General features: G+C 46.4%; 1 protein-coding gene across 1 annotated transcript in view; it reads left to right on the top strand.

Moving 5' to 3' along the window:
- The window catches only part of LOC119087666 (anoctamin-2), a 46,224-nt gene extending 21,680 nt beyond the window's left edge, over positions 1–24,544 (top strand). The window contains exons 3-7 of the mRNA XM_037204131.1: positions 6,255–6,407; positions 6,764–6,816; positions 8,674–8,855; positions 21,267–21,372; positions 23,654–24,544. Of these exons, the coding sequence (XP_037060026.1) occupies positions 6,255–6,407; positions 6,764–6,816; positions 8,674–8,855; positions 21,267–21,372; positions 23,654–23,926 (767 nt within the window). The 3' untranslated portion in view covers positions 23,927–24,544. The remainder of the gene's footprint in view (positions 1–6,254; positions 6,408–6,763; positions 6,817–8,673; positions 8,856–21,266; positions 21,373–23,653) is intronic.
- The last annotated feature ends 704 nt before the right edge of the window (positions 24,545–25,248 follow it).

Here is a 25,248-nt window from a genome sequence, read left to right as displayed (position 1 = left end):
TGGTCACCATTGTTCAGGTGGGCTCATCATGCCTGCCAGATTGGTATTCTAAGGTTTCAGAGCTGGGTAAGATTACTGATGCCTTTTGCCAACCCAAAGCATCCTCTGGCACACTAAAACTTCCAACAGGGAGGTTCCCAGCTCTGTTCCAGCTTGAGTCTCTGTCTCTTGCAACCGCAGTCTTGTGGTGTCTTTAGCAATAAGGTCTTATCCAGTTCCGGTGAAGGCTCCGGTTCTCAGTCCTCCTAAATGGGAGGCTGTACTTTTACTAAACTGAAGGGGGGGGGCTTAAAAAAGGGTTGTCATCATTTTCATTAGAATTGGGACATTCTTCTGATCTTCCCCAAAGTGTCCTGTGCCTGTTGCGGCAAATTATGAGAATCGCTGTGTGGTGTTCCAGACTTTTCACCTCAGCAGCAGATCTCCTCACTTTGAAGCAGGATAATGACTTCAGTTCAAATCTTTTTGCTTTCTGCCTGTGTGTGTGTGTGTGTGTGTGTGTGTGTGTGTGTGTGTGTGTGTGAGAGAGAGAGAGAGAGAGAGAGAGAGAGAGAGAGAGAGAAAGAGAGAAAGAGAGAGGAGTTCCATTTGTAAAACAGATAACTTTTAAATATCTGTTTATGAGACACAGAGTGCGGTATAGATGCAGTAAAGGGTCAAATATGGAAACAGTGTACCTGTTCTCAAGGCCTCCCCAGCCCCAGGGAGTAGGTCAAGTGAATGGAGTGGTATGTACAGGACTGTGGGAGGGACTTCAGTCTAGCTGGGAAGTTGGGAAGTGAGGAAGGAGAGGCTCATGGGAGTGGGGCGGGATGAGACGGAGGAGTAGGAGTCCATCTGGTCTGAACAATGAATAACAATTCACTCAGCAGAACACAGAGGAAATTAGAGTAGTGGTGTACAGAGAGGCTCCGAAATGCACAGATGGTTGGAAATGGTTGGAAAGCAGATAGAACTGACCTCAAGCATTCCGACTAAAACTAGCCCTAAGGACAAAATGTCGGCTAGATGGGAAGAAATGAGTAAGTCTGGGTCAGATGGGCTTTGAATGCCAGGCCAAGGGTCTGGACTTTATGTGTATGCCTGTGTGTGTGCACACACAATGAAGGGTCTGTATTTATGTGTGTGTTTGTGTGTGTGCACACACAATGGATGGCCTGGATTTTTGTGTGTGTTTGTGTGTGTGCACACACAATGGATGGTCTGGATTTATGTATTTGTTTGTGTATGTGCACACAATGGATGGTCTCGATTTATGTGTGTGTTTGTGTGTGTGCACACACAATGGATGGTCTGGATTTATGTGTGTGTTTGTGTGTGTGCAGACAATGGATGGTCTGGATTTATGTATTTGTTTGTGTGTGTGCACACAATGGATGGTCTGGATTTATGTGTGTGTTTGTGTGTGTGCACACACAATTTCCACTGATGACTCTTAAATAAATGAGTGAAGAGCAGAGTTGTGTTCCGTCGTTGTCTGTCCATCCACCGTGGCCAGTGTGTTCTGTTTTCTCTACTGCACCATTCATTTTTCTCTAAGTAGATTGTCCTGAAATGTCCTTGCTGGCTGCTGTCTCATTTAGCGTCTTCCACTCCTCCCTGTTATTTTAGCCCAAGCCCAGGTAATCACTCAGGATTTTAATTGTCTCCAGCATCAGGCAGTGCAGCGCTGGTAGTTATTTAGGACGGTTCTTGGCTGCTGGAGTGCAAGCAGAGGAAACCCATGGAGTTTGTGCCCAGACGTGTTGTGTTTCCAGACTTCATGCTTCCAACCAGGATTTCTGGAGCACTTTACAGCGGGCTTTGTAAAGATTTAGTTGAAAATCAACTTATGGATTCTTCCCTAATTGGCTTGGCCAGGGTTAATCTGTCACTGGCCCAGTCAAGCTGGCTTCTATTATGCAGCTACACCGAGGATTTCCGGTGTTGCTTTTGTCCTAAGGGAGGCTGGCTGTTTTTAGAAACAATTCTTGGTGTTGGTGAAGGCCAGCATCCTTGCATCCTCTGAAGTGAACCCAGCAGGGCTTCCATCTGACTCAGCCCTCCAGACTTTCCCTTGAAAAGAACAAGTCTTGGATTTGGCATCTGCATGCTAGAGGGTTATGGTTTTATACATACCTTTTGCTCCCCAGGATTAAATAAAGACTTGCTGTTTATCTCCACCTCTTTGGATTGTCTCTTGGAAATGCTCAAGGGTTCCCAGTCCAAGCTGGAAACACCTGTGACATTAGACCATGTGTAGAGAAGGGCTTTCTATGGCTCGGGATACCCTGGAGTAACTTCAGAGAAGGGGCCAGGGTACCCTGTGCCTCTCTTCTGAGGTTGTCCCTTGCTGAGAAGACTGACTTACACGTGAGGTGGGAGACCAGAGCCTTTATTATGAGACTGGAATAACAAATAGCAACTACTAAACACACCACACTTGCACTAAAAAACAGTGATGTTGAAGAAAAGAATTTGTGTCTTGTCTGGGCAGTTTGTGAAGGTGAGAAAGCAAGCACTTCCGGCTACCCTTGGGGACAGCAGTTCACTAAATGCCCCTGGAGTTCATAAGAAAAAGATAAGCATGAAAAGTGGAAAGTCCCACTTCCTTCATAATCCCTCAGAAGATGCTGGATTCCCCAGGACCACTGGAGGCATGTGATGAGGACATGCTCTATGCAAAAGCAACTACCCCTTCCCCATGTGTTCTTGCAGAGAGCCCTTTGAGGCTCTGAGGTGGTCACATGGTTCCCTGGAGGAAGTTTCTTATGATTAGAAGGTTTGCCCTGAACTCACTGAACTGAGACAGCTAACTCAAGGCTCTAAAGAAAGATGAGTCCATGTGTGTATTTAAATGTAGACATGCATGTTACAGGTTTTAGAAAACTAGAGCAATCTGTTTAGCCTTCCTTGGTCACTTCCACTCCCCTTTCTTCCATCTATCCTGGCCCTACTCCCTGACTCCCAAATGAAATTTTCTGTAAAGCGTCTTTTAAAAGATATGCCAGGTACTGATGCTTCAAAACTTTTATTATTTGTGTGTGTTGTGTTGTGGTGTGGTGTGGTATGTGTGTGTGTGTGTGTATGTGCGTGTATATGCATGTGTATAAGGTGTGTGTGTGTGTGTGTATGTGCGTGTATATGCATGTGTATATAGTGTGCTGTGTGTGTGTGTGTGTGTGTGTGTGTGTGTGCAGTATGGGGATCAGAAAACAGACTGAGGGAGTCAGTTCTCTCCTTCCACCTTGTTTCTGAGACGAGTCCCTCTTGTTTCTGCACTGAGCACCCAGAGCACCTGGTCCATGAGCTTCTTAGCGATTCTTTTGCCTCAGCTTCTCAACTTTGCTATTACAATGCTGGGATTATGGACCCATTCCTCTGCATCCGTGTTTTTAACTGGGTCCTGAAGGTCGAGCTTGGGCCAGCACGCTTGAGTGGTAAGAGCTTTTACCCGCACAGCCATCTTTGAAGCCCCAGATGCTGCTTCTGTGATTGATTATTGAGTGAGTTCGTGAAGACTTGTGTACCCTCCCCACCCCCATTCCAAGCAGCCTTTCCAGGAGTCCAACCTTCATGCATCTGCGACATCTTGCCATTATGACACCTGCTGGTCTCCTAGAACTCACTGGACATCTAGGATAAGGCAGAAGTCGGGGTTATATGAGCAAGAGCAGGGGCCACACCTGTGAGCCTACAAACCTGCCAACTCAGAAGCACTTTGGCTGGGAAGAGTTCCGTGTGTGTTTTCTCTGGACGCTTTTCTGGAAGTTGGCTTGTGTTCTTTGTGTAGGGACAGACAGATATCCTGGAGTTTGGGTCCTGTCTTCTCATTCTTTGTATGACTATCCTGGAATGGTGGAGCTTGTCTAAGGGCACAATCACAACATTACAGCATCTCAACCTTAGGGAATTCAAAGTGGCTCCCTTGAGCTGTCCATGTAAACAGAAGTGTAGGCAAAGGACTGAGTCAGGTTAGGAACATATCTGAGCCTCAGATCTGGATCTCTTCAGACTCACTGAGTCTCTAAACTTTAAGTTTGTATCTGTTTGGCATGTGGCTATACAGTATACATTGCAATCAGTTCTGTATGCTGATATGTCTTTCACTAAGAATAACAGTATATACAATACATAACTAACTTATTACTTACATAAATAACTTACTATTTGTGTCTTGGTATATACTTATGTACGTGTGGGAAAGGCAGAAGTTGGCTTTAGACATCTCCCTCTATTACTCTTCACTGTATTTATTTATTTATTTATTTATTTATTTATTTATTTATTTATTTATTTATTTATTTATTGAGATAGGGTCTATCCTTGAACCTGGAGGTTGACATTTAGGCTAGACTGGGCAACCAGCAAGTCCCAGGGGTCTGCCTGTGTGCCTTGACCAGCACTGGGATTATAGATGTGTGCTACTAGACCTGAATTTCTCGTAGGTGCTGGGTGGGGAACTGGGGAAGCAAGCACATTACTCACTGAGCCACCTCCCCAGCTCCCACATGTAACATTCATTGAACAGTTGTTAGGTATGAGACATGATACGTGTTCTGAGCACTTCCATGTACCTTCTGAGATGCCAGTCAGGTGAGTATTATTTTATGATCCTTAATTTCACTTGCTCTAACTGAGGGACCGGTTGGTACCTACTGTTGGTGTGTGGGGAATCCAACTAGGCCGCTTCTGTGAGTCAATTTGCAAAAAGCTCCCAGAGTAGACGGAGCCTTTGCCTTACAGCAGAGAAAGACACCTGAGTAGATAGTGCCAGCAGTACCCAGCAGAGGCCTGAGCACAGGAAGGGGTGTTCAGAGCAGGAGGCACTGGAGTGGTCTGATTGTGGGGACCCACAGAAATTCACCAGCTGGAGAATGGTTGCTGTGAACAGGCGAAGGAAAGGGAGTATGTTACGTGGAAAGTCTGAGGGTGGCAAGTTTGTTCTGGAGGCAGGAGCAGGGTTGTTACATGGGGGCATTTTGGAGCTCAGGTTATAAAGGCGGCTTAGAGTAGACAGAATCACCTGCGTGCCAAAATAAGGAATCTGGATTCTATTCTGTAAATAAAGGGGATTGCATGGGAATTCATATGCGTAGGAAGGTGACAGGGTCAGATTCCAAGGTCTGTGTGCTGCCAGTCTGGGAAGGCTGGTGACGAGGAAGGCGGTTGGGGGGCTGTGGCAGGGTCTGGCAGAGTAAGACACCTTGCAGCTGCGGATGGCCGCGAGTGCCTTTGCTTGCTGCCCCTGCAGCTCAGTGTGCTCTCTGGCTCTTGGTTGCCACGTGGCCTTTTCCTAGATGGGGCTAAGGTCAACCGCGTGGAGACTTTCTTTCAGTGCCCACCCTGAGTGCATGGACTTTAGCTCTTGTCTCCTTCGGTTCTCTGACTCTAGCACATTGCCCTTTCTGTCTTGGAACACATTTGCAAAAATTCTGTTGAACGTCTTTACATACACTTATCTCTCCCCCTCTAAACCCAGCTCCTCTACAACAGGACCAGGCCTTTGCCGCCCTAAATACTTGGCACAATGCCTGACATTTTCCCAGCTCTCAATAAATGTGTGATGAATGAATTCTTTCCAAATAAAAGCAACGGCTCTATCTATGGAAAAGGAGACTCTAGACCTTGACTTGGTACACATCAATAATCCCAGTATTTGGGATGGGGTAGGTGTTCTGAGGCAGCAGGTTCAAGAGGTCAAAGTCAGCTTAGTCTACATAACAAGACTCTTGACTTAAAAAAAAAAAAAAAGAAAAAGGTCCAACTTTTGGGGAGGGGTAGTTTTTGAAGCTATGTTAAGGGCTGGCAACCTATGGCCTGAGGGCCAATATCAGCTTACTTTGTGGACTGCTTTTGTAAATACAGCTTTATTGGGAGCACAGCCATGCCTGGGAGCAGTGGCAGAAGGGAGTTGCTGTGACAAGACAAGACAGACCACAGATCGCAATGTATTTCCTCGTTAGCCATTTACAGAGTTTACCGACCCCCAAGTTAGCCACCTACGATGAGTTTGTAGTGGTGAAGGGTGGTGGTGGAAGGGGGGTGTCCTGTGTCACACATCTCTTCATTCTGCCTGCTGGGCCTAATCAAGAGCTTTGACTCAGAGTGGCGGTGGCCCTGGCTCTGGCTGCAGAAGTGAGAAGGAAGCCTGGAAGTGCAGGCAGGCAGGAAGGGGAACCCGATGGCAGCTTTGAGGACTGGGGACCACAGACTAGAGATGGCCTCCACTCCTGCAGCTCCCTGCTGAGCCCCTCCTGCGTGCTCTCTCCTAGTCATCCAGTTTGGTTTTGTCACCCTTTTTGTGGCCTCCTTCCCACTGGCACCAGTGTTTGCCCTCCTCAACAATGTCATCGAAGTGCGGCTGGACGCAAAAAAGTTTGTGACCGAGTTGAGACGCCCGGATGCTGTGAGGACCAAAGACATTGGTATGCACCTCCTTAGAGGCCTGGCATGTCCCCCATCTGTGTGACCCCTCCCCCCACCTGCACCTCAGAGCTCAGGAGGCTGACAGGGCCTCCTTTCTTCACCCCTTGGAGTTTCTCCTGTTCCCATCCTTGGATGTGAGGAGGCCTGTGGAAGTCATCGTATTAAGTACCCCCAGTTGTCCCCTAAGCTTCCAGACAGGGGCACCCTAAGCTTTTCTGTTTAAGCCCAGTTCTGTGAGGAGGGTAGAAAGCCTCCCCAGGTAGCCTGTCTACAGAATGTCATCCCATTCTGTGACCTTACTGTCTCTGAGCCCAGGGCGGGACTAACCAGAGATGCCCTCACTTCTGTCTTACAGGAATTTGGTTTGACATTCTCTCTGGAATTGGCAAGTTCTCTGTCATCATCAATGTAAGTGCTAGCATTCAGAATGTCTTAGCTATATGGGAGGCACTTCTGGAGCGCCCGGCTTTGAAGCAGGAACCAATCCCATGACATCCCCCCCCCCCCAGCTTTTCCCATCTGGAGCTTTGTTTCAGACATCCTCCTGCTTCCTGGCATACTTGGGCCTTGTGGCTCATGCTGCTGCCCAGCAGTGATTTCACTTTTCATTTCATTAAGAGAAAGGCAATTATCCTCCCGACTGTATGCCTTGGCCTTAAGAGTCAAAAGCAGATCTTTTCTTGGAGCCAAGAATAATGAAGAAAGAAATTGACCTATCTGCTCATTTCTTCCCATTCTGTTCCCACCATTTAGTTAAATAGAGCCTGGAACATTGCTTGGGTTGCAGTTCCTAATTATGCTTCCTCCATCTACTCAGTGCAAAGTCTTGATCACCCTTGTGGACTCGGGCACCCTGTAGGTTAATCTAGGATGAAGAAGAAAGAGGGTCCTAGCCATTGTGACCCTCTGAGCTGCCTTGACAGACACACACACACACACACACACACACACACACACACACACACACAGAAATTCCTTTGCTTTTGTACGCCGGATGGATGGTAACCAGACAGGGCCTCCTTGCTCTTTCCCCCTAAGAAGGCACAGCGAGCTAGGTGTACATCTAGGGAGCCATAGTTCATGTTCCCTCAGGAGGGAGCATTGATTCTGGCTCTCATCTGGTTCCTTGACACCTGCCCATAAATGATCAAGAGATGTGGGGAGAGGCAGTCTGCTGCAGGCTGAATATTCTGATGTAGGGAGCACCTATTTTCATGCTTAGAAATAATGCACAGTTGGAAAGGGGGTCATCTATTACTTTGAGCCATGTCTACGAGGAAAGGGATCCTTAGCATTGGTTACTTTCTATCTGTGCCACAGAGTGGCAGGGCATTTTGTTTTCCTGGCCTCTGCAAGTCTTGCTTACCCATCAAAACAACAGGACATAGGAATCGCATCTACCATAGAGGATCATTCTCGAAACGAAGCGGGATAATGGAAAGACAAACAAGGGCTTAGTAAATCACAGCTACGACAATTACAAGTGTGTTATTAATTTTCAAATATGGGTATGGCCCACTTACATATACACGTTTAGAGAAAAAATACCGAAATCATATTTTAAGGGGCTTTAATTATTGGTGCAGGCTATAGTATAAACAGCTGCCAAAAAGATTTAAGGTTCTCTTGCAGAAAGTGGCTCCCAAACCAAACATGCTATCACTCACCTGCGTCCAGCTTACTCTTGGCCATCTGTAGAGCACTTAGACATCCCATATGCTGTGTGGGCTGTGCGTGGCCCATCCAGCACACCCTGTGCCTTTCCCTTCTGTCTCTCCCCTTTCACAAGAAGAATAAAGGAACAGCTTCTGATGCACAAAGCATTGCAAAGTGTCCAGAGATGGCAATCTGATTGAAGAAACTGTGGAACTGTGTTCCTGGGCCTTTAGTGTCCCTTGGGGCAGACGTACGCAGTCTCCAACTCCCTTGCCCAGTCTACGAGTTCCACTTTCATCACTACAAGTGACTTTCTCAGAATCCCTTGAACTCTGTTCTGGCCCAGCCAACAGCAGTGTCAGCCCAAGTGTCGTAGAGGTGGACTGAAGCTTCCAGCACGCAATGTTCTCATTTCCTCTGTCCAGAACTGTGAGCCCTGTGAACTTAGGGACAGGTGCTTGAGCATACTCTAGATGTTTCCATGTCAACCCTTGTAGCTCCTCTGGATGGCGTGCCCCAAAGTGGGCAGTCCTCATTCATGCGGCCCCTGTGTCTTCCAGACGCCGCCCATTCAGAGCAGTCTTCAGTGCTTGTGATTCTGTCCCCTAGGCTTTCGTCATCGCTGTCACCTCCGACTTTATCCCCCGCCTAGTGTACCAGTACTCCTATAGTCACAACGGGACTCTCCATGGCTTTGTGAACCACACCCTCTCCTTCTTCAACGTCAGCCAGCTGAAGGAGGGAACACAGCCAGAAAACTCACAGTTCGACCAGGAGGTTCAGTTTTGCAGGTAAAAGAGTGTGGAGGGGGCACAGCCCGGGGCAGTAGATCTAAAGAGTTACTTAGAGGGTCTGGGCGCGCGGCGGGGGGTGGGGGGTGGGGGTGGAAGGGGATCATTCTTTTTTCCTTCCATCTCTTATTTGTCCCCAGTTGTTATAAATGCACTTAATTGAATCAATAAGTGTTATTAAGTGCCTTTTGCTAGATGCTACAGAGCAGATCAAGTGCTATCTAACTTCGAGGTCATTGTCAAGGATAAGAAATAACCAAGTCAGTCATCATATGGAATTCCATGTAGGCCCATGTGCACAGTGGGTATTCAGAGGGTGATGTGGAGATGGCAAGGGTCTAGAGCAGAAAGATAAGCTTCCTGGATGGGCTGTGAGGAGTTGAATGTCAGAAAGGGAAAGTGCTCAAGCATGGAGCCAGACAGTGGAGTTTCAGTTAAGGAAGGCATTTGAGAAGATAGTACTGGAAAATAATTTGAGGAACTCCCAGGATCATAGAAGCCAAGAGGCTGAATTTGGATAGCATGAAACACAAACATATCAGAAGCTGTTAAATCTTCTAGAATCTTCAATATGATATGATAGGAAGATATGGCCTTTTAGTCGTCAGAGAATCACACACACCAAGTATACATTTAGGTAACTGATGTGGTTTCAGAGAGGAAGATGGACTAGCATTTGGAGAGCACCAGGAGGCAGCTGGGCTGCTGCATCACTGAGATGTGAACTGTGGTGGGCATGGGCTAGAGTCACAAATGAATTAAGAGAAAAAGATGAAGTTTTTTTCCCACACTATATGCTGCAGTTAGTGGTGACAGACCTAGGAGGGAGACTGAGCCTGGACATGGCTGAGAAACTGTGGTTCTCTTGACATGTCAAGGAAGGTTTTAGAACTTGATCTTATAAGTTATGGTGGGATTCTGACTATGGAGAGATTAAAATTTCAGTGCAGTCAAAAACAGTAGAAAGATCAATGTGATATGATCTTAAGATCATATTAAAGATGCTGCCAGATTTCACAGCTTCTCATATATTCTTCATGCTCTCCAAATCCAGCATTTTGGCCTCTACAACCCCGGGAGTTCTGAAACACCTTATATTAGTTGCCATTACTGTCTTCTCAAATGTCCTCTGTAATTAAACCTCCATTGTCTAGCTCCACACTGGAGTACTCCCCGTTTCTGCCATCCAATGCCCATATGTGCTGAGTTTGATGTCAGTCACATTGCATTACCAACGATATCTGGAAACCCAAGCAGTGGTTTTCACCTACCTCCTGGATATATCCTAAGCTGGCACTCAGAAGAGGTAGCTGAAAGACACTGCTCCAGGAATCCCTGAAGCCAAGACACAGAAAGTTCTTTGTGACTTCTCAAGGAAAGCTAACAACAGACAGAGGAACAGAAGGGAATGACTCTTTTGACCCTCTTTACCCTGGTCACATGGCAATCCCAGGCAAGTCTTGGTTAAAGACCACACCTCATATATTAAAATGAAGAATAACTCCCAGAATAAGAAGCCAGGAGGAGATGCTGTGGGGCTGGCAGGGGTTGTTGTGTCTTATGAAAAGCTACCAGTGTCCCCATCAAAGCATTGGCTTCCTTTTCTTTTTCTTAAGAGCATATATGAATTAAATAAGACAATGTTTCATTATATCACTTTCATACATGTAAAAATGTACTTTGACCATCCTATCCTCTTATTTCCCTGATTGCCTCTTCTCCCAATCCCTCTGGTTCCCTCCTCTTCCAAATAGTCCCTTTCCTAGTATCATGTCCTTAAAAAAATCCAGACTCTGTGTATGAGAAGAAACATGTCGCACTTAACATTGAGACTGACTTGTTTCCTTTGGCCTGATGATCTCCATTTCTAACCATTTTTCTACAAATGGTATAACTTCTTTATGGCAAATGCCCCCTGTGGGATTTTGTGTGTGTGTGTGTGTGTGTGTGTGTGTGAGATAGATAGATAGATAGATAGATAGATAGATAGATAGATAGATAGAGAGAGAGAGTTCACATTTTCTTTATCCATCCATCTGTTGATGGGCATCTAAGCTGATCCCATTTCTTAGTTACTATGAATAGAGCAGTAATAAACATGGATATTCAGGGCCAGACACGGTGGCACATGCCTTTAATTCCAACAGAGGCAAGTGGATTGCTATGAGTTCAAAGCCAGCTTGGTCTACATAGTGAGATCCTGTCTCACAAACCTACGAATATGCATCTGTCTCTGTAGTGTGCTCACTTAGGTTGCTTTGGATATGTACACATGGGTGACAAAATTGAACTGCTTGGTAGTTTGACTTTATTTTTATTGTTTTAGGTTCTCCATACTGATTTCCATAGAGACTACACTAAATTACATTCCTCCCACCAGCATTGTTTGGTTGTTTTGAGGGTGGGCATTCTGACTATGGTGAGATGGGAATCTTAGTGTAGTCAAACAGTGGGCATGCACTCATACTTTCCCCTTGGGACTAAAAGTCAGATTTCCCTAAGAGAGATGCTTAAGCTCAGATCCACACTCCGAGACTGTGAGATGAGATGATTTGGTCATCCCAACCCAGACAGCTTAAACAGATGGCCATCCTCAACTCGGGACACTAACTATAGCCAACCAGGAAAAGATGAAAGAGCAGGGACCAGGTCCCCAACAGATGGGTGGCCTTGCCCATTAATTCATACGAGCATTGGTGTTTCAAGGGTTTCTATTGCCGGGGCTACGAAGGGTCCAGCCCTCAGAAGTCCTCCCGCATGTGGATTTTTCCCACACCAGACACTGCCCAGGCCACTAAATCTGGCTGGTTTGCTGGACTGTCTGTCCATGGTGCTGGATTTTGGTGTATTGCTCCAACAGTCAAATTCTCTAGTGCAGAGGGTCTGTGCCAGAGCTGCAAGACTTTTCTGGTAGGACCTGGGTCTGCTCTAGTGTTGCCCACGAATTCAGTTAGTCAATAGATTTGCACCGAAAGAACAGACCTTGAACAGTAAGAATCACAAAATCATTCTAATAACTGGAAGTGGCCATGGAAATAATGTTATAATGTTCAGTCTGAGAGAGAGAGAGAGAGAGAGAGAGAGAGAGAGAGAGAGAGAAGAAAGAAAGAGAGAGAGAAGAGAAGCCCGGGAGTCCTCTAAGATTATAGAGCTAAAGCGCAGCTCACATTTCTCCAAGAGTGCAGACTCCCACTGTTATGTGGTGAGAGCCAAGGCTAACAGCATCTGTCTCTTCAGGTCTAAAAGCACTTGTCTGTCATAGAGCGCCATAGCTCTTTCTTCCCCTTGACTTGAGATCATCCAGTAGCAGTTACGTTTTCTAAACACCAGTGACTTTAATGGCTCCATACTGGAAGCTGAGGGTAGGTCTAATGTTGAACAAGGTTTAATTCAACCGAACAAGTCTAAATCTAATCTTCTCTGACTCCCAACTCTAGTCAATTGAGTGTGTTTTCAAACTCTACATGATTGATATCAGCTGTCAGGACAAATCAAACAGACTTTCTTCTATTCACTCCATACTGCAAAGGCCCAGGACCCCAAAGCATTGTTAGGACACGTGTTAGCACACACAGGGCTCAGCTCTCTGCATCTGCCTTAAGGTCTCTGGATTTCCCAGCCAGTTATGCATGAAGCTTTGATAGTTTCTTTGTAGTTCCTATACAAGTAGATAAAACCATGGTGTTATATTACCTCTTCAAAATTATTCTGAAGACGGGGAGATAGCTCAGAGGGCAAAGCTGTTGCTACGCAGGCATGAGGCTCTGGGTTCAGATCCCCAAAACCCACACAAGGCCCGACATCATAGTGCACATCTGTAATCCCAGTACTCCTATGGAAGATAGTAGGCACAGCCAGAATAATCTCCTGAAGCCTACAGACCAGCCGGCCGGCCAGCTGGGTATACAAGGTGCTGAACAAAAGACCCTATCTCAAAAAAGATGGAAGGCAAGGACTGGCAGCATAGGCTGTCCTCTGTACTCCTGTGAACATGAACACACACACACACACAGACACACACACACAGACACACACATACAGACACACACAGAGACACACATATGCACACTCACACATGGTGGAAGCAGGGAGAGGAAGATAGAGAGAAAGATTTAATAAAAGTCTGCTGACAATGAGTGACAGAATTACCCGTAGGGACATATATAGGAGGCATATTTTAGTTCTATGCTTTTGGCAAGAAAATGCAACTGCAGAAACCAGTCATCCTAAGATCACTGCAATGGCCTTTGGAGCAGCCAGTGTCAGCACCAGTGAGGATGGTGGGGTCATTGTGCAAACGTGTTTGAAACCCTGATGCAGGTTCTGCAGTACAGAACACCACACAATGCTTCTATCACCGAGTCCAGATGAAGCTGGTGAGCTGGTGACTAGGCGATTAAAATGCCTCTCTAGTAACTTCCAGTGGGGTCACTGCAGGGGCAGCCCTGCATCTCAGAGTTAGATATTTGGGGAAACGTTCAAATGAAGTGAAACATGAAGAACGAGGAATTCAGTGGCCACAGAAATCATCTATTTTAGGTTCTTGCTTTGTTTGTTTGTTTGATTGCTTGAGATTGGGTCTTCTTGTATAGCTCCAGCTGGCCAAATAACTATGTAGCTTAGGCTGGCTTTGAACTCATCACCCCTTTGCCTCCTCCTCCCTCAAAGGAGCATGGGTATTTGAGTCACACAATAGGATATAAAGCTAATGGTTTTGTCGGAATGCCATATTCACGTGGCAAAGCCAGTCTGGCTGGGGAACAGGAGACAGCAGTGGAAGATGGAATGCCAAAAGGGATGTCGGTGGTGAAGGAGGTGCATGGAGAACACTGTCCCCAAGAGAGAGGCTAGAATGAGATGGAGAAATAGGCATCAGGTCCAGAACCTGTTGGTCACAGTGATGTGCATGGAGTCTTCAGGGTGTTGTCTGTGTACGGTTAAGGTGACTGGCTTATGGTGAAGATAAGATGCCTTATTCAAACGGAGATAATGTCTAGGAAACAGGGCCTGTATGTGATCTAAGTATAGCATGTCAAACAGGATTAAGAATCATTGATGGAAATATCTACTTAATGTGGGTCTTATGCTGGGGGTAGGGAGAGAGAGGGGGAGAGGGAGGGGGAGAGAGAGGATATGAATATGGTAGAGGGAGTGAGATAAATACCGTGAGAGTCAGATGCAAGTCTCTAGCCCCAGAGCCCAGCTTCGTGATTACTTCTGCATCAGGAAATGAAGTTGACATTGATTTTCTGGCAAAGAGCCTTGGGAACTTGATGGCCCTTTATATTCTCGGCCATCAGCAATCTCTGAAATATGGTCACGTCAAACTGAGGCCTTGGTCTCTGACCCAAGCTTGCCAGAGATGGAGGTCTTAGAAATTGGGGCAAACATTAAGACGTGTCTTTGGTGGCCCATTTGCAATCTAGAGGGGCAAACCCAACGTTTCTGGAGACATTCTCACTTCAGCCTTCGAACTGCTCCAGCAGGGCTGCTTCTTAAACAGCCCCAAGACGTCAGGCACCAGGCGTGGTTAGTGACTATTTGACAAGGTCAAGCAGCCACCGTGCCCTGGAGCCTGAACCAAGTCTCAGTTCCTGGCTCAGCAGGAAGGAAATAGGGAGTTCAGCGGAGTGGGAACACACATGGGCACCATCACCCCAGCTGGACTGTTTGGAGGTGTTGAACATGCAGAAGCAGGCACCCTCATTTGGCTCCTGCTCGACTTCTCTGCTGGGCATAAGCACTTCCACATCCCGAGGTCCCGTGCAAAGCCTTTGAAGAGGTGCGTTCCCTGCCAGCCTGTGGCTGCTGCCTTGCATCTGTCTCATGGTGACACCAGAGGTAGTCCAATTTCCCAGGTGTCGGCCTCCTGATCTTTACCAACTGTCGGACTGACACGGTTCTCATTAGCTCCTAATTGTCTCTACTGTTTTCCTCTGCTAAAAGCCGGTTTCAGAAGGCATTTCTAAAGCAGCTCAGATGGTCTGAAAAGAATCGTGCATAATTGTTTCAGCATTAATATGAAATTTAATTCTAGTGGGACTATTTAAAATTTTTTTTTTCACACCACTGTTTGGAGTCAAGAAAGGCATTCACTAACTGATTCATTATGGAGCTAACACTTCATCTAAGAAAAGGTTTTTCTCGATGGCGGGTAACCAGCCCCCTCAGTGTTGTGTCGGCTCCCTCCTCCCCTTCAGCTAGTCTGTGTTTTCACGGTTGGGGCAGATCTCACAGTCACTGACTACCCCATAGGTGAGGGTGGAAAGCGGATGGTGACTGCCAAGCTGGGGGGTCCCTCTTCTCTATCGACACATTTGATTTGGTTCAGATGTGAGATGTACCCCCACGGACATGCTTGAATGTTTGGTACCTGGCCACTGGTGCTGTTCTGGAAGGTTGTGAAGCTCCTGAGAGGTGGAGCATCCTCGGGGGAAGTGGGTCACTGAGCTTTGAGGTTGATAGCCCTGCCCCACTTCCTGTCCATTCCCTGCTTACTGATGAAATTAGATGTGAACAAGTTCCTACTGCCATCCTTCCCTCAAGCTGTGAGTCGCAGTGAGACCTTCCTTTCTTTTCTTTTTCTTTTTCTTTTTTTCCGAGACAGGGTTTCTCCGTGTAGTTTTGCGCCTTTCCTGGAACTCACTCTGTAGCCCAGGCTGGCCTTGAACTCACAGAGATCCGCCTGCCTCTGTCTCTCAGGTGCTGGGATTAAAGGCATGCGCCACCACTGCCTGGCTGAGACCTTCCTCTCTTAAGTGACTTCTGTCAGGTAGTCCATCCCAGTGGTGAGAAAACAAAGCAATAGAATCTCAGTTTCTACATCTGTGAAAATGGGAGCTTTTCAAAAAAATCTAACGGTTCATGGAACATATGAATATAGTCCTATAAAAACCGGAAACTCTGCAGGTCACTGCTCCAGCTCTGTCCCACCTCCACCTGAACCTCAGTGCAAACCAAGGCATCTTCCAACCTTATCCCGTTTTTCTATTTCTCTGGCATAGTTGGGATTGCAGAACCTGGAAGTTATGGTTTCATGGGTTTGTCTTATAACAATGAAACATAATTTGAGTTAATGGAAATCTTATTTCTTCAGGTAATGTCCAAATTTAACTTTATCCAGGTAATTTTAAAACTAAAATAAAAAACTGACTTTTTAAAAAAATCTGTTTCACTTGTTATATGGAAGTCTATCCCAGTTAACATTGTAATTTTGCTCTTGACATCTCAGTATAAAATACATTGGAGTCAACTGAGCATTGCCAGTAATTACTTCTTTTTAAAATTATGCACCTCTATGCTAGGGATAGAATTCAGTGGTAGAGCCCTTGCCTGGAACACACTGAGGCCTTGGATACCATTCCTAGCCCTGCAGAAAATTTTATGAACTTCTTTTTTAGGAAAATAATTCTGTGTGCACATATCTGTATATGAAAGGAGAAAGCCCCTCTTTATCTCCTAGGAGACACCTCTGTGTCCATTTTTTTTGTGTGTGTGTATGTGTGTGTATGTGTATGTGGAAGCTTCTAGAAATCATATTTACCTACATTGTCCTATTCAATTCTCACTGTGGCTTCCTTTAACATTGAGTATACTTGCACATCTGTATACATACTTTTCATGCTTGTGCTGGGAGAGCAGATGTGCCCCTTCTGTGTCCTCAGCCCTGTGGTAAACATTGTCTTGGTTCCTTTTTCTGAATTAGAATATTGAGGTTCAGAGGCACGATTCACCTGACTCGATGGCAGAGGCACTCCAATTCCATGTGCCCTGTTTAGATAACCCACTTGTCTCATGAGTGAAAGTCTGTCTTTCTTGGAAGACTCAAAAGCAACTCTCAAAAATAATGTTAAGTCTTAAGGACAATAAAGGAGAAATGGAGGAGGGGTGAGTGTCTCCAGCTGATATGCCTGAAGTTAAATTTTTGCTTCCCTGGGTGGAGACTCACGGGGTGGGGGGGGGGGGGGAGTGGTATCACGGCCAACAAATACAGGAAGCTAAGCAGATATGCGAGTTCACAGGGTGTTTTGGCCACTCATGGGAATGTTAGGAAACCATGGCTGCCCTGGGGAGATTGTCACGTGTTGGAGGTCATGTGAGAAGATAGAAAAAGCTCTACTTCCCAGGTCTCAGGGCCTCCTCCATTAGCCAGAATCTCTCCTATCTTGTGCCATTTACCTGATGTAATCCTAGAGAAGGCCGCTGGGTCTGCCAGTGTCTGAGTCCTCTGATGGTCATCAGCATCGTGGGCCTGGAGCTTGAGTGTTCAGAAACCTTTTCCAGAAGCCAAGAAGATTGGAAAAATTGTCTGTGTGCTCTGTCTTAAGTCATAAGTCACCTTCAGCAAAATGAGGAAGAATAATTACTGTATGTCAGCATCCCTAATCCACAAATCCAAAGTATGAAACTCACAGGAATGATTTGTATTCATATTACATCACAAGTGGAAAATTGAATACTACAAAACTTTGCTACATGGGTGCCATGATTCAAATGTAGTATATATAACTATATAAACTATGTAAAACTATCTTCAGTCTAAGTGTGAAAGGAGTGTTTGAATTATCAATGAATTTCATGTTTATGTTTCAGTCCCATTCCCCAAGATGCCTTAAATGTAAGCAAGCATTCCCAAATAGGAAGGAATTCTGAAATCTCTAATCCTTCTTGTACCTGGTGTTTCAGGTAAGGGCCACTCAGCCTGCACTAGGTGGTTCCTGTGATGGAGCAGGCAGTTACTGAAATCTCTAAGTGGATACATAGCAACCTGGGGAAGGAAGGCTTAGGCTAATGTGGATGAGAACACTGGGTGTCAGGACACGGGGGGACTTGCATGAAGACTGCGTTAGTCATCTTTCTGTTACTATAAAAAACACCTGCGATGAGCACTTTATAAAAGGAGGAAAGGTTGGTTTGGGCGCTTGACGTTCTTCAGAAGTTTGCTTTGGGCCTGCAGCAAGGAAACACCATGGAAGGAGCCTGTGGTAGGAGCCTGGGAGAGAAGAAAAGAAGGAACAAGGGTCTCACAACCTCTTTCATACCCCAGTTGACCCAAAGATTTCCAACTGGTCCCCACTGATTTAAGGTTCCACCACCTTCCAACAGAGCCACACAGGGGCCAAGCCTTTAACACCTGGGCCCTTGGAGAACAGGACTTTGGTACTAGAAGTGGCATTTAAACCCTCACTTGTTGTCTGGAAAATACACACTTCCCTCAGTGCTGAGCACTGGATTTTGAAAACAAGACAAGCACCGCAGTTGGAACAATGAGACCCATTAGCCACCTGCCTTTTGAAGATAACTTCTATTCTTAAAGCTAATTGTCTCTTTGTTTAGTGTCTTCTAGTTACTCAGAGAAAACATTTGATAAGCCTGACTTAAGGATCACATTTCAAAAAAAAAGTTATGTAACCCGAACTTACATTGGCATGTAAACAACCAATTATGTATCCAGTGGCACAAGCTTACTGGAATCCGTGCTCTTCAAATGATGAATCACGCTTCATTAGCAGATTGTGAAATCACTTCATTGGGTCACAAACAGCCTGTGGAAGAATGGAACAGAGTAGAATGGAGTGGAGGAACAGACAGGGATAAGCTAGGATAAGCTAGAGCAAGCGATCAATTCATTGCATATGGTAAAGTTTACATTTTGTGTCATATTCATCTCAAGAATATGAGTCCACTCATTAACATTAAATAAGTTTTTTTTAACTGTGGGTCAGAAAGCTCCTTTAGAAAGAGGAACGTTGGACAGCTGCAAAGTGTGTTAAGTCCCTCACCACTCTTTTCTGTGGTGCGGCTTCAGTAGCAAACAACAGAGCCGCCCTTTGCTCATCTGCACAGAGCTGTTTTCAGGGTAATCTTTCTGGACATCTCTGTGCAAGCCCCACCATCCCCACCACCCCACATCCTCCCTGAGATGAATGTGCCTGTTAGATCCAAAACATGGTCTGGACACCAGGGGAGGGCAAAGTGACAGTCCTAAGAGCTGTGGTAAGTTAGTAGCAGAGTTGGAAGCTGAATTCGATTATGTATGGATTCTTTTCAGCCTGGAAGGGGAGGAGTGTGTGGTGGCTCTCATACCAAGCTCAGTGAACAGCTGTTCCCTCACAGCCAGAGCTAGGAAATGGGAGAAAGGCGCCTTCATTGTAGCTGGAGGGACTGGGTTGTGCCTGGGGAGGAGTGTCCCCATGGCAAGCCTTGGCAGGGGTGGTCCCCCTCGGCTAGAAAAATTGGAAAGGAGCAGACCTTGTTCTGTATAGAGCAGAAGAATAGACAAATCTAGAAAGGTTTTTCTCCATTCCTAAGACATCTTACTTACTTGGTTCACATGCTTTCATTCCCCATCTCTCTGTCTCTTTCCCTCTCCCTCCCTCTCTCCCCTCCCCCCTCTCTCTTTTTTTCCTACTAACAAGCTTCCTGTGTAGCTTTCCATGTCCCTGTCCTCAGCCAGGGATGGTCTGAATACCTTGGTGCTCTGCTGGGCTGCAGTTAGCTTTGCTTTCCAGACAGATGTCAACTCAAGCTTGAGACAGCTGCGATCAGCTGTTGGAAGTGGGGGAGCTGGGCAGTGAGGTGGAAGTTCCTGGTCCCTGGCCAAGCCCTAGTGGAAAGATCAGTGTCTGCCATACAGCTTGTCTCTGTCTATTGCTGACTCCATTGCTCTGGCCTGTTCTTTGTGTATACATCATTTTCCCTGTGCTTCAAATGTTCTAGCCTCTCCTTGGAAATTGGAAGCTGTCATATTTGACTGTAGACCTCTTGCAGCACTGGTTCCTTCGAGCCAACCAGAGAACTTCCATATGTGAACTCACCCCCAACTTCACCTGCTGATGAGGTGCTCTGAGATAACAGGGAAGGGTCTGGATCTAGCCAGACTTATATCCTCACCTTGCCTCTGTCTCTTCCTTGCCTTGAGTCCCTGACCACATACTTGAATTCCGAGTCCACCAGGTTCCTGCCATGCTATGTGGGATACCTGCATGAGTATGCTGGGAGGATTGCAAGACAAAAGAAGCAGAAAGGTGTTTTCTTTTGCTTAGGGCTGGATACGCACTATGTGTCCTACGTATAACGTCTCTCCCTGGGCGGAGTACTCTGCCTTCCCCAGCAGCCACACACACTACTGGGTGGCCTGATGCCATCCCAACTCTTCCTCTACTTTAGGGGTTGTCTTACTTTCACTGACAAGGCTTGTTGAATTCCCATGGAGGAAATAACTCTATGAATGGTCGTACTGCTAACACCAACCCTTGTCACTTTTCCAGGGTTAGAAAATGAGATATCCCTAGCATTTTGAAGCATATTTGCTTCATTGCAAAATAAGGGTAAAAGGGCAGAGACAGAAAACAAAACATGAGGTGTCTCTGTGGGCCTGAGGAGGCAGGAGCTCACGTTAGATATTGATGTTTAATAAAACACATGGAGAGATCACAAAGATAATTGATGAAAAAGGCTTTTGTTATTTATAACCAACCCCCTCAATGCACCCAACCTTCTTCTTGGGCTGGGTCGCCTTTCTTTTGGCCTCAGTGGTACAGCTGGGAAGCAAGGCTAGCTTCAAAGCTGCTGACTGAGGAGGACCCTGGGGTGACCTGCTGGTGCCCATATCCACATGAGATCCAAGGACTGATGAGGCTTCTGGGGGCTCCTATCAGAATAATTGGGGGGAACATGATGGTCACACAGACCTAAGTTATTCTCATTATCTGTGGGCTCCTCTGGGAACTACATCCTGACACCACAGGAAGCTTTAGGAGGTGCTTGGGAGAGAGAACAGGAAAAACACATCCCCAGGTTGACTTTTGTGGGTGTGGATTTTTTTATTCCACAGATGGTTGTTGGTTGGGCTATGGATTTCCTCTGTCTTCCATTTCCCAACTTTAACCGCCAAGAGCTCATCTGTTGTTCAAATCTTGAGATTTCTCCCATAGAAGTATCTCCTTGCCTTCAATCTTTACTCAACCTACTCTTTTATATTTTCACTTGAACTATTTATTTAGTGCATTTGTGTTCATGTGGTGTGCAGCTGTGTGTGTGTGTGTGTGTGTGTGTGTATGTGTACAGGCACATGTGTGTATGTGGGTGCACATTGTGCACACACTATGGATGCAGAGGTCAACCTCAGGTTGTTCCTCAGGAGCCGTCCCATCTCAGTTTTTAGAGATAGAGTCTTTCATTGGGACCTGGGGCTTACCAATTAGGCTAGGCTCATTGACAAACAAGTCCCAGGAATCTGCCTGTCTCTGCCTCTTCAGGACTGGGATGACAATTCCATGCCACCATCCCCATCTTTATTGGACCAAACCTAAGCCCCCATGCTTGTGTAGCAAACACGTTATTAGCTGAGCCATCTCCCTGACCTCTCAGTCTCCACCCATTCTGAACGCTCCATCTTTCTTTGGGTAGGTTCAAGGATTATCGCGAGCCACCATGGGCCCCAAATCCATATGAGTTTTCCAAGCAGTACTGGTCTGTTCTGTCAGCCCGTCTGGCCTTTGTGATCATCTTCCAGGTGAGTTGTTAGGCGATGACTAGATCGTAAGGATGCCAGATGCCCAGGTGAAGACTGTCATAGTGCCCGCCTGCCCTTCATAGCCCAATCTCTTGGTATCCGGGAAGAGAGGATGGGGGTCTTTAATACCTCTCGGGGACACCAAAATCTAAGGGTTCTGAAGTCCTTTGTAACAAATGATATCACATTTACACGTAACCCACCAAAATCCTCTCATATACTTTAGATCATGGCTAGATGACATGATAATTAATGCAATGCAAACTCAATGTGAACAGGTGTTGAACTGTGTTGTTTAAGAAATACTGATGAGCACAAGCCTGCACATGCCCCTGTTGGTGCGATTTTGTTTTCTGTTATTTTTGATTCCCGTTGGTTCAATCTGAGCATAGAGGGAAATGGATACAGAGGCTCTGTGACACAGGGAACTTCACATGTGGCTGGCAGCAATGAATGTAAAGCAGGATTCCCCAGAGAGAGCTCCTTTGAATGGGTAGATTTGGCCAAAAGATAATAAAACCCAGAGCAAAGTTATCAGACAGATGTAGAGTAAGTTGCAGAGTGGACATACTTGCCCATTTAAACTGGAGGAGAAGAAAAGAAAATGGGGAACCATTGAAACCAGAGTCTCAGCCCTGGGACAGACAAACAGCACATCTTCTCTGTCAGCCTGAGAAAGGGCTCAAGTTCAGAAACTTTCTTCCTGAGCTCTTGGGTCTCTCCTTTGTTAGCATTGTTTACGGTGGAGACATCTGGTTAGAGGGGCTGGCAGAGTCATCTAACCACCCCTGGAATGAATAGCAAACCCGAGCCCATGATTCCTATCTTTGACAATAGCCACAGCTCCAATTGCGTCCTCACCGAGATTCTCTGAGCTCCAGGGCCCCCAGTCCCCGCTCGGGCTCCTGTTGATCTTTGAGCAGGGGCCAGAGCACAAAGCCAAATCCCTTTCTCTTCAGTTCCCTTGGCTTTTATATTCCCTGAAGGCAAGTCTCTGGGGGGCTCTAGGGTGTCCTGCCCCTCAGACTCCAGCCTAGGATGTAGAGAAGCCCACCAGCTAGTCTTTCACCTAAAGAAGACGCTATTCTTCCTCTGTAGAGATGGGGTGATATGTTTGAAAACTTGCCTAGACATCCTCCTGCTGCCCCCCACCTGCTCCATCTCCTCACTTGTCCATCTGTCACATGTCACAGGTCCCTCACATCATTGGCAGTGGGTAAAGGAAAAGTCTAAATAACTGGGAGCCTCTGGAAGCAGTTGTCCCCAAAGTCTTCCCTTCAGCTCCCAGGACTATGATGTATATATAGTTCAAGGGCTGTTACTGCCTTGGTTTTCCAGAGCGGGAAGACCATAAGTGTGTAGTTCCCAGATAGAAAATGATCACAAGTTGAGGAATGTGTTGGGTGAATGTGTGGGAAGGATAGACTTGAGAAATGAGCAAGAATCAGAACATCCTGGCTTGTATTGGTCCATGCTAGGCATCATAGCCCGATATTCATTCACCCAGGGGGAAAAAATGCTCCTAGGAAAGGCTTTGCTAGTCTCCTGAGATATCCCAGGGATGTGGCTCAGCAGGGACCTCATGCAAGTGTATGTATACAGAAGCCTGGCATCAACCTAAGAGAACTGGAAGCAGAGAGTCCCTGGTAATGGCACCATGAGGAGACTATGAGTCGTAGGTGGGTTGGGCTAAAGCCCTATCAGTGAAAACACCTAAGGTCCCTGGTACTGAGGACAGAGAGACAGATGGAGAGATGAATGGGGCAGCTGTCACGGTAGCAGCTCTACAGAGGCCACTAGGCTTTGTGGTCACTTCCCTGGAGGCTCCAGTACAGAGCAAGCCTGGGAGTGTTAGGATGAAGGACATGTGAGGCCACTCTGTGGATGGTGTGACAGTGCACTACAGGTCCTCCTGAAAGGAAGGCCCACTAGCTAGTTGCCACTTACCACGTCTTGCCATTGCCAGTATGTGACATGTAATAATTTATCAGAACTCACAGCTGCTCCAGGGGTAGGTTGAAGTTGTAGTCATTTTACTAACAGGACACCATTATCAGTAAGGACGCCAAAGGACACATAGGCTCACAGTTAAAGATCACTCAGCCAGTGAGTTGTCTAGCATTCTGTCTGGTTTCTTCTTTTCTCACCAAGTGAGAAGCACTAGGGTGGTCACTCTGAAGGGGCCAGGGTGGACTGTGGTGAGCTAGTATCCACCTCTGACCTCAGGCATCATCCTGCCAAGCCAAGCCTCTCCATTCACATCTCGTCTTTGTTTGGGCAGAACCTAGTGATGTTCCTGAGTGTCCTCGTGGACTGGATGATTCCGGACATCCCCACAGACATCAGTGACCAGATCAAGAAAGAGAAGAGCTTGTTGGTGGACTTCTTCCTGAAGGAGGAGCATGAGAAGGTCAAGCTGGCCGATGAGCCCACCCAGAGGAGCCAGGGTGGCGGAGATCGGAGCAGGAGGAGCCGTGCAGCCAGCTCTGCACCCTCAGGCCGGAGCCAGCCAGGCAGCATTGCATCCTCAGGGTCCCAGCACACCAACGTGTGAGCCCACAGTTGGCAGCGGAAGAGGCAGGCAATGGCGAAACGCATGCGCACACCACGTGTTCCTACAGCTCCTCTTCTGCTGGGATCTGGCCTCCTGCGAGTGTCTCCAAGAGAGAGCCACAGAAAGGAAAACAAAAAAGCATGCAGGAGGGAAGGGAACGATATTGCTTCTCAGAAACTGGAAGTTTAAGTCTCTTTTAAGTCCTCTTTTGAGATGTGTCCTTTCAGAGAGTTGGTACCCCACTGGGGTCTTTCAACCCTAGAGTTCCCTGGGGTCCCTTCTTGTGCTTCACCATCATTTTAGGTGAAAGAAGTATAGTCAGGGCCCCATCCATCCTAGAACCCACTATAACTGATCACTACCCACTTCCGACTGTCACCCTAAAAGAACTTCTTGGAGACACTTGTGACTGGGGCCACTCCAAGGCAGAGCAATTGCAAATTAAGGTACAGGACTGATTTCTGTGGCCACTGGACATGATGGTGAGGAGCAAAGGTCCTCTCTGGGCTCATCTGAAGTCCACCTGACAAGGATACTTGGATACAATGCAACCAACCACCTTTTGTGCAAGTTCAGATTTAAAATAAAATAAGTGGAAAGATTCTTTTTTAAAACACATTCCTTGTCTTTGATGCCTTGTTTCCTTTTTCTCTTCTTCCTCCCTTTTCTCTCCCCTCTTCTTTCTTTTCTCTTCGGCTTCCCCCTCTTCTTTTTCCTTCCTCCTCTGTGCCAAGCTTTGTTCTCATAAAGCAGGCAATCAAAGAGAGAAGATTCCTGTCTGACAGTTTGCAGTCTGGGGATGGATGGTGAACCGACAGTTGTGTAGTATTTTAGATAATGATAAATGCAGTGGAGAAATACTAGGTAGAACAAAGTAAACAGGAAGCGCGGGGGCACAGGAAGTGTGGGTGCACTCAGCTTATCCAAAGGGGCTGGTCAGAAAGACTATAAACAATGGAAATAAACAGGTGGTGATAACTCTGCTCTTCCTTTGTTAAGGAGCAGTCGAGCCAGGTGAGGGGTACTAAGGAGAGGAGCAGGGGCTTAATTTCATATTCATTACAGAGTGCCAAGAGGCGCATATTAAAATGCTAACACAGACGACTGGTAGCAGCTCTCTAGGGCTCTCTGGGGAGATTTTTGTGAAGAGTTGGATGGAAAGGTCAAGGGTCATTCATCACTGCCAATCATATTTCTTAGCCTCTCCTGCAGCCTGGAGACAATATACAAGACTACCGTTTGCACACAGCTGAAGACGATGTGATTTTTTTTTTTTTTTTTTTTTTTTTTTTTTTTTTTAAATAGCATCCTGGGCATTAGAC

The sequence above is a fragment of the Peromyscus leucopus genome, chromosome 3, assembly GCF_004664715.2.
Source record: "Peromyscus leucopus breed LL Stock chromosome 3, UCI_PerLeu_2.1, whole genome shotgun sequence".
Classification (NCBI taxonomy): Eukaryota; Metazoa; Chordata; class Mammalia; order Rodentia; family Cricetidae; genus Peromyscus; species Peromyscus leucopus.
Note: the sequence above shows the minus strand (reverse complement) of the source record. Positions and strands in the feature narration are given on the sequence as shown.